Consider the following 10,070-nt stretch of genomic DNA (forward strand, 5'->3'; position numbering starts at 1 on the left):
AAAACCATTTAAAAAATAGGTTTGGTGCATTTACAGTACTGTACACAGCATTTATACACGATATAGCAGCCATTCTGCTATTTCCAGACCATAACGACGCAGCCCTCAGAGTCCTGCTGAAACGAAGTCCCATCGCGGCCTCCGGAAAAAAAAAAACTATTCAAAAAGAATTTCAAAGGTTTAACATATAAGAAACAATGACAGTGTGATCATTTAAAGCAGTAAAATTGAACAATACACAATATTATATTGGAGCTAGGATCAAATGATAGAAGTCCTTGTTCAGTTTTGTGTTGTCCTGGTTTATTCTTTTATGTGTTTGATTTAATGTTTGCAAGATGTTTGAATGATTCTATGGCAATGTTAGACTTTCATCATCGAACACCACCTTTACCAAAATGCATTTCACGCTTTGCACATGCACAGTTCACATTCATCGCTCCTACTCAGCTCCTCGGTTGAATATTTAGTTACTCGTAGGAAATATTGTCCAGCTCCCTCATGAGCGCACTGAAGCTGGGTCTGTCGTCGGCTTTAGCGCTCCAGCACCACAGCATCATCCTGTAGACAAAGGCGGGACACCTGGGAGGACAGGGCATGCGGTATCCCCCAGAGACACGATCATAGACATCACTGTCGCTTAGGTCTGAAAAACAGGAAGAAATAATCCTTTACGAAGTGCCTGACTTCTAAGGGCAATTGTTCAATATTGGCATTAGGCAAGAAGACCTTTATAGACCAATCCTTGGAAATTAATCAAACTGTGGGAGTCAATCTCTCAACACTGACGCTGGCAAATATGGAGTTTTTAACATTCTCAACTGCAATTAGAAGTTAATTTACCCTAATGGGATCCGAGACTCCAGAGACATTATGAAACAATGAAATTGTCTCGGGTAAATCTGACAAAGTTGTTTTGTTTTGGGATGAAAAAAAAGATCAGATTGGTTTGCGGCGTTTAAAGGTGCACAAGTAATTGTAATCGATGCGCGATTACTTGAATAGGAATTTTGATGGTGGCAATTAGTAATTTGCTCAACAACAACCTCTCTCTTGTTTCCACAGAGTTTGATGATGTAAAATCTGCGAGTTCTGCACTTCAGTAGCCTGGCCAGCCATTAAAGCAGTACTAAGTAACTCTTCCCCCTAGAGGCCATCAGCGCAACTGCAGGTGTAGCAGCAAGTTACGATTTTTTAACTCATTAATTGTCTTGGAGAGTAAATACTACGCTGACAGGAAAGGCGAAGGGAGAGAGGGTTACTGTGCATCTGATTATACAATGGAAATATTTTTTTTCACTCAAACTTGGCTGTAAATACTGTTTAAAGTGACGTTAGCCCGCAGTTAGCTTTGCCCGTTAGCATGTTAGCTTCTTCTTCGTGATTCCATTAGTGTGTATTGCTTTCTCCGGACCGGTGGCAGTCAAGTTGCAAACATGGTTTTCTGTCCAGAGACACCAGGGGGAGATGACAGACCCCCCAATCATCCCATAAACACTTGTAGTACCCCCACAGGGACTACGAAAAGGATTTATTAAGGTAAACACGTTAGTACTGCTTTAACACTTAAAATAAAACACACTTAAATATTTGAAATACATTTGAAAGAAAGTTTCCAATAAACACAGCTGAGCAGCAACAGAGAATAGTTTGGATGGCCAGGCCAGTTCTTCAGATCTCTACAAAGATGCTCTGAAATACGGTGTGATTATTGAAGTAATCTAGCTCTTCTTCCTTGATATTTATAACCTAAACTGCAGTTTTTACGCACGTATTTGTGTAATACGGTCCTCGCATCAGCTCTAGCACTGACCTTTATAAGGGATGCCTCCAAAGGTAATGATTTCGTAGAGTAAAACCCCAAAGGACCAGACGTCAGATTTGGAGGTGAAGTTCCCGTGGCTGATGGTTTCTGGAGCGCTCCATCTGCAGGCGCTGTTGGACTCGTCATCGTTGTCATACGGACTCTGAGACGCAAACAGCCGAGTCAAAACTTGGTGTAGACTTTATTTGTTTTTGTGTCACATTTCTATATTTATCAAATAGAAAAGTAAAAAAAAATATAAATATATATGAGCCACTGTGATGCCATAAGTGCGTGTTTTTACTGGCGAGTCTAATACACTGTGGAGTGAACGCTGAGTCAAAATGTATTCTCGTGAGTTATTTTCAAATCACACATTTTGCAGGTCAGTGTGGAGCTCCGTCCCGCCTTGAACTGCTCCGATAGAAGCTTCACATCTCATTCTGCCAGAGTGTTTCTACCTTGATCGTGGCCAGTCCGAAGTCGGCCACTTTACAGACGTAGGCGTCTCCGACCAGGACATTCCGAGCCGCCAGGTCCCTGTGGACGATGTCTTTCTTCTCCAGGTAGGACATCCCATCAGCCACCTGTGCTGCTATGTCCATTAGAGACACTATATCCTGGTGCTGCCCCTCTGGACCTGTGGTGAGCAAGGATTTACACTTTTCTGCCTGGTTACTATTATTCTGTTATACTAGTGTAACAGAAAATATTATATAGATGAGATTAGATTAAAAAATAGCCTCAGTAAAGTGTAACATGTACATATTTTTATTGTATTGTATGATTTTCGTAACACAATGGAGGTTTTGAGAGATGAAGCCTCTTGGTGGGTGGTGGAACTTTGGCAGGTTGTGTTCGATTGTGAGCTTGTATTTACATTTGTACAGTTTGTTGACTTGTCTATAGATGGTCCTGCGTGTGCACTGACCTCTGAGGAAGAGGAGCAGGCTGCCCTTCTCGATCAGCTCCGTCACTATGTAATACGGAAGAGACTCGGTGCACACGGCCAACAGAGAGACCAGGTGACGGTGTTGCAGGCCTTTCAACGGCTGGACTTCGTTCAGAAAAACCTGCTTTGTCAACTTGGGGTCTAGAACAAGCACACAGACACACAAAGGTTTAGCTCATCTGGAAAGTCGTTAACCTTTTCATTTCATTTTTTCATTTATTAATTTATTTGAATGGGACAGTGCATATTGATGAACAGAGAACTAGTGCTGTAAATATGCCGGATTTAGCTCAAGGCTAATTTCCATCCGCAGTCCCATAAAAAACAAGACAAGAACATACAAAATATAAAACACATAAGCCACAACACACAGCAGTACAAAACAGGCAAGGACAACAGCTACACAATACATAAAGTGCATCTCTTTCATACGCCACTCCCCTCGACCTTCCCACTCACACACCTGTACCTGCAAATATTTTAAAATACGTTCCTGTCTAATGCCTTTTCATGGTTACACCTTTGTTGGCAGAAACCCCCCCCCCAAAAAAAACCTTCAGGCGAGACCAGTGGTCGGCAAGTTTTCTTGGTCCCGGGCCTTTTTTTTTCCTTTTTCCTTTTTTTTCCTCCCCAGTGTGGCTCAGACTCAAGCATGCAGTAGAAAGTATTAACACATTTCCCCCACATCTTGTTATGTTACAGCCTCATTCCAAAAAAGGATTAAATACTTTGAATAGAGTTTTTTTTATTTTTTAGAATGATTTGCAAATGTATTACAAATAAAACTCAGGAGCATCGTTTTTCCACTGATTGTCCTTGAGATGTTTCTCCGACTCTTTCTTGGACTTGACTTGGAAAGTGTTTTAATGGCAAGTGACTAAAACATGATAAAAGGCTTTTGTCCCGGAGCTGCAGCACCTCTTGCAGAGCGGCACCATCCCCCCCCCCCCCCCCCCCGCGCTCTCCAGTCAGTGCCTATTCACCTGATTCCGCCCACAGTTTCCTCTTTTTGCCACGGATCGGCACTTCGGTTGTATTGACTCTTCTGGTGGAGCGCAGACATTAAGCGGAGGATGAGGTGAAAATGTTCGCTGCTAAAATCTGACGTGGAATAGATTGATTTGTGTAAAATGTCCAATGTTCATTTGCACCAACATGTCAACGGCATGTCGGCTAACTGATTTTATCTTCTCCAGTCCTATGTAAACTAAAAGGAGTGAAGGGGCGGGCACAATTCAGGCGTTCTGCTCTCCCAAAATTTCATGGGCGGGGGAGCGACTGAATTTTGCGTTGCATTATGGGTAACATTCGACTTTGCAACTTCCGGTTCTGTCTGCCGTAGCGTTTTCTTTCGTTCTCCTTGATTCATCTTCTTCTAAAAGAGGAATACAATTGTGTAGCTGATATTTTATGAAGCAGAATGTTCCGACTCCCTACATTTGGAGCTTGTACCTCCCGCCCCCCTCCTGCCTTCAGCGGACACTCAGCCACACACTGCCCCGCTGTAGAGTCTCCAGCCCGGCTCGGAGCCTCGAGGGCCGGATAGCTATGGGCTGGATGTGTGCTTTAATACTGGGGAGATCCTGGCGTAGACCATGTGAATACCGTATTTTCCGGACTATAAGTTGCACTTTTTTCATAGTTGGCAGGGGGTGTGTCTTAAACTCCGGAGCGACTTATAGTCCGGAAAATGCGGTAGCTATAGTTGAAGATCCACAGGACATGGCAGTAACAAAGAGGGACTAGTTAGAACTAAAACAGCAGTTCTTTTTCAGTCAAGAACTCCTTCCTGCACTTCAGAACACATTTAAATCACTCGCCCCTGACGTCTAAATCAATCAGTGGTTTTGTTTAGCCCAATATCACAACAGGAGTTTCCTCACAGGGCTGCACCAAACATTAAGGCAATAAATAAAACAGAACAGAAAAGTCTCCATGGCGTTCAGTCTGAATGCCGTATGCAGCAACAGGAAGTGCGCTAGGCTACAAACGGTGTCATGTTTTGATCACAGCGCCGCTCAGTGGATGAAATCAGTCTGCCTTCAATACTTGTTGACTAAAATGATTTTGTTGAGGGGTCAGTGTGTTTGAGATCACATTCATTCAAAACATGTCTCTAGAATGTGGATTGACCTTTGAAAGTCTTGATGGCCACTCGGATTTGACCCTTCCATGTTCCCCTGAAGACGTCGGAGGAGGGTCCACTGCCCAGCTTCTCCTCCAGGACGAACTCCTCTTTGGGCAGCTCTTGGGTTTGTCCGGCGCTGTCTGAAAATTCTGGCTTTTTGGAGAAATGAGACACTTTAATTAGCATTCTACAGTATAGTGCCCCTCGGAGAAATCAATAAAGTGAACATTAAATTGCACTGATTTTGAGCTGTTTTAACGATTGACAAACATAGTCATTTTTTCTTGTTTTTTTCCCCACCAATGTCTGTATTTACGACAGAAGAACATGTGATGGCAAAAGATCTCCACGACACAATAAACTGGTATTCCATCTTTAAAGCAAAATGAATAAACCATGACCATACTTTTGGGCAGGGCTGTCCGAGGAGTGTCTCGGTCTTCGCCAGAGTGTATTTGCGGAAGTGGGCCACCAGGTGTCGCAAAGAGGAGAAGTGTGTAGAAGAGTCAATGTAGAAGAAGTTATCTTTATCCTGATGGACTTTGAAGTGTCTCACTTGACTGCTCGACTTCACTGGGACAAAAGCACAAAGAGAGAATATGAATAAGAGTCATGCATCTCCTCACAGTGCTCTGTGTCCCGCTACCTGAGAGGACATATCCAGCCGAGTCATGGTCACTGCGCCGCAGGAGGAACGTCCCATTGGGGTTGTCCAGACTCTGGAGAAGGGCCACAGCATCAAAGCGATTCATCGGCCCGAAATACCATCTACATTGTGACACGGGAAAGAAATAATTGTCAAGTGTGTCAAATGCTTTAAAGCAAGGGTCCTTCACAGCAGTCAGAGCTCCCAATTTGTTATTTATTTCTTACACCATTAAGAGTGACGTTTCGGGCCTCATGCCCTTCATCAGACATGAGTGTGTTAGAGACACACCTGTATATATGAGTGTTGAGTGGTCACTGACCAACCAGATGACCCACATCTCTACACATGAGGGATAGTGTCACAACATTAGCATAAACATGAGCCACAAACCAGTGTTCTGAATATACACATTTACAAAAATGTTTACAGAAAAGCATAGCATAGTAAGTTTATACATACACACACACACACGCACGTACGCACACACACATGATAGTCTCCTATAAAAAGCAGCAAGTCGACGCACAGATTTTCAGTAATTTAGGGGAAATAATGCACATTAACTGTCTGCATTTAACTGTTTAAAGATCCCATAGTGCTTTGCTCCTGCCCACATGCTTTAATTTGGTGTTAATTTGATGAAGATTGGTCGATAGATGTGGTCACTAAACAGCGATAACAGGATCAATACTTTTGCATCCTGCCCGTTCGTCTCGTACTCGTTCTCCCCGACAGCGGGAGACACAAAGCTAGACTTTCACTGCAAACTGCTGCCGTTCAATGACAGAACGCATGGGGAGCACCAGCAGAGCGGGGCGGGGGGCAAGAGGCGTGGGGCGCATTTTTTTTAGCCTAAGAAGGCCATATTTGCATAACGACGCCCTGATTGGCCAGATTACCAACGCCTGAAAGACTCTTTTTAGCTCCTTTTCCACATGCAGCCGCGTATCAGCCCAATGGCTCTTTCACCCGCTTTGTCGAGCTTTTCCACAACAAAGGCCAGGGCCAGACCGGTCTGACCAGGTGTAGGTTTTAGGACTGACCTCTGGCTGTGGCCAAAGCGCGCTAGGACAGTGGGCAGTCCTCACTATTGACACGCAGGTCATACGCATTTAACATTTCACAACATCATACGGCTGTTCTCAAAGGGGATTTTGCCGATATTAGCATTTAGCTGCTGTTAGCGTAGCTTTAGCTGGTGTTAGCATAACATTTGCATGTAGCTTGCCTTCATAGTTGTATTTAGCTGTTTCTTTTCTGTTCTAATACAGCTTGGCTCCTCTGAATGATTCCACAAGTCCCACCAGAAGGCCCACCACATTTGTTCTCATCATGGCTCACAAAACTTTTAATGAGATCTGACAAAACTGAGATAATTGTTTTTGGTCCACAGGCACAAAGACAAAGTGTTATCAGTCACCTTGAGTCTCTCTTTCTAAAACCAAAAAATCAGGTTCGAAATCTGGGAGTGATCATGGACTCAGACCTGAACTTAAACAGCCACATCAAAGCAATAACATCAGCAGCTTTTTACCATCTGAAAAACATTGCTAAGATCAGAAGAATAGTGTCAAAACCAGACCTAGAGAGACTTATCCATGCATTTGTCTCCAGCAGGTTAGACGACTGTAACGGCTGCTCACTGTCAGAGCTACAGTACATCCAGAACGCTGCTGCTCGAGTCCTGACAAGAACCAGGAAATACGACCATATTAGTCCAGTGCTCCGGTCTCTGCACTGGCTTCCTGTCACTCAGAGAATAGAATTTAAAACAGCTCTGCTTGTGTACAAGTCTTTTCATGGTTTAGCACCAAAGTACATCTCTGACATGTTACAGCCGTATGAACCATCTCGGGTCCTGAGAACTTCAGGGAGGGGCCTCCTGGTGGTTCCCAGAGTCAGGACTAAACAGGCCTCAACTCTGACAATGTTCAAATCCAGGCTGAAAACAGTTCTTTTTGCCCGTGCATTTGACTGAAAGTATTTTATCTACACTCTCGCCTTTTACTGTCATTGATTAATTTTATGTTGATGTCCAGAGGAGAAGGAGCAACAAAAACAGAGGTTAGGTAACTCTGTGTGAACGAGCAAGAAAAAATAGTGCTCAAGACAGAGCGAGTCAAAACAAGACTTAAAAATGCATATAACTGAAAGTATTTTATCTACACTCTTGCCTCTTACTGTAATTGATTAATTCTATGTTGATGTTTTTATTGATTGTATTTGTTTTCCTATGTTTATGCAACTGTGAAGCACTTTGAATTGCCTTGTGTATGAATTGTGCTCTACAAATAAACTTGCCTTGCCTTGTATACACACACACACACACGCACACACACACACACACACACACACACGCACGCACACACACACACACACACACACACACGCACACGCACACGCACACGCACACGCACACGCACACGCACACGCACACACACACACACACACACACAAAAAACAGCAGAAGTCGACGCACAGATTTTCATTTAAAAGTCACAAAGATGGTTGCAAATCAAATTCCTCATTTAGTCCCTTTGGAGCTATCGTTTCCAGGGAATGCATCCAAAATGCTTGTGTTTGAAGTACTAATGTGTTTATGTCTTCCCCGCGGTGTGTCAAATGACTCATAATTCTGGTCCGGTCATTTCACATTTCATTTTCCTTAATTGTATAACCAATATTATACCAACGGCCCTGTTCCTGAGTTGACACAGGCAGCAGAGGGACTGGGGAGAAACACCAAGCAACTAAGGATGTTGATTGTAAATAATAAAAAGTACACATATGAAACTACCAGCTTTAGAATCATTCATTTCTTTCTTGATTATAGTTATTCTGTGCAGAGAGTTGTTGAAAGGCTCATTTAACAAGTCATGAAACGAAATCTCTGCCAAATTTGTCTGAAATTTAAATAGTATATGGAAAAGCCAAAACGTCTTTCTGGTGAGCCGATCCAACTGTTCACCAAAAAGAGCCGAAAATCCCACGATTGTCAAAACTCACGGTTCGTCCGGCTCTCCCACAGGTTCCTGACTCTTGGGCGTCCCACATGAAGGCTGAGGGGGTTCAGATATGACCTGTGTTGGAATCCTCTCGATCTCCTTCAGACTGGACTGATCTGCAGACTTGGCCCCATGTTTCCTGGACCGTAGGAAGGCCAGACAGGGGCAGAGCCGGAGCACACTCATAGACCCCGGCTCGTATCGGGACCCCTACAGCCTGTGATGTCTCAGCTTCATTATCCGACGTATAGCAGACCTGAGGAGCACTTATAGAGAATCAGTATAGTCTGTGTTTGCCTGCTGCGGTACAAAGGGGACCACTGCCACTCCTCGTCCTGATAAGGTTTATGAGCCGTAATTAAAGTAGCTAAATTATTGCCAAGTTGACGGGTAAGAAAGAATCTTAAACAAACAGATTTTGGAACAATGTTCACAATCACATATCGGCTCATTGTTTAAAGTGGACTTTTATAATTATGGCTCGCAAACCTGTTTTGGTGAACCGCAGTTCTGAAACTACACAGATTGTTCAACTTAAAATTGACCAGATCAGAAAACATACGACATGATCACAATCTGCAGTGGAATAAGTATTTTTGCCCGTAAAATGAATGAGAAAAAAAATGAATCGAGTTTATGCGCTCTAGTTTTTTACACCGACAGCACAGAGCAGGAGGTGTGAAGCGCAGTAAACAAACCCTCAAGAGACACCGTGGAAACATATTTAAAGGGATATCTCAGGATTTTTGATATAGGGCCTCATTTCCAAGTTATCCAGAGTGTTGCTGATTTCTGGGGATAGTTTTTTTTTGGTAATTCATGCAGTTCTTACATTTGAAGAGTTACGTGGCGCTAGGCTAGTGCAAGGCTAGCGCATTTCTATGGTATCAACTAGCCTGCATTAAAACAGCCTGACCCGCTCCACAGAGCACCTGAGGCAAATCACTTACAACGCCAGACTAACCATATAAATGTCTGTGTCCATAGAATAATTTTTGGAATATAACTGGCCTTGCATCACATGAATGATCGCATTTTTAGAGACTATTTTCTAGCAGATCACTCCGCCGCTGCGTAGCTTATACAACCACAAAGCTGATGCTGCTCAAATATAAGTATTTTAAATGCAAAATGGTTCAAATTATTAAAACAGTTTTTTCATGTAATAAAAGCATTGCTAAAGAAAATCCATGTAAATGTTTAAAAAGAGTATTGTAGCAAATCCCATGATAGTGAACTGGGCTAAAGCTCCATTAGACCCAGAAGTAGAATGATGATAAGATAAGATAAGATAAGATAAGATAAGATAAGATGGTACTTTATTGATCTCACAGATGGAGAAATTGCATTCGATGAGAGAGCATCCGGCAGCAGCACCCATTCAGTGCGCACCACTCTTTTTCCACTCTTTTTTTTTCTTTGGTGAAAGATGGTTGTGTCGCAGCCGCCATCTTCACTGTTTTGGTCACAGGAGGAGCAATGGTTGATGGGAAATCCGTAGACGATGACCACGGCGGTGGAGCTCTTGCGCT

General features: G+C 43.2%; 1 protein-coding gene across 1 annotated transcript; it reads right to left on the reverse strand.

Annotated features, from left to right (window-relative positions):
- Positions 1-470: 470 nt before the first annotated feature.
- Positions 471-8,724, reverse strand: LOC306964314 (protein-tyrosine kinase 6-like; the record flags this gene model as incomplete). The annotated part of the gene is made up of 8 exons (XM_079558305.1): positions 471-646; positions 1,814-1,967; positions 2,266-2,444; positions 2,736-2,897; positions 4,890-5,037; positions 5,291-5,457; positions 5,531-5,652; positions 8,540-8,724. 8 exons carry the CDS (start codon positions 8,722-8,724, stop codon positions 471-473), a joined length of 1,293 nt encoding a protein of 430 aa, XP_079414431.1.
- Between the last annotated feature and the right edge of the window lie 1,346 nt (positions 8,725-10,070).

This window comes from Gobius niger (genome assembly GCF_951799975.1).
Source record: "Gobius niger genome assembly, chromosome: 6".
Lineage (NCBI taxonomy): Eukaryota > Metazoa > Chordata > Actinopteri > Gobiiformes > Gobiidae > Gobius > Gobius niger.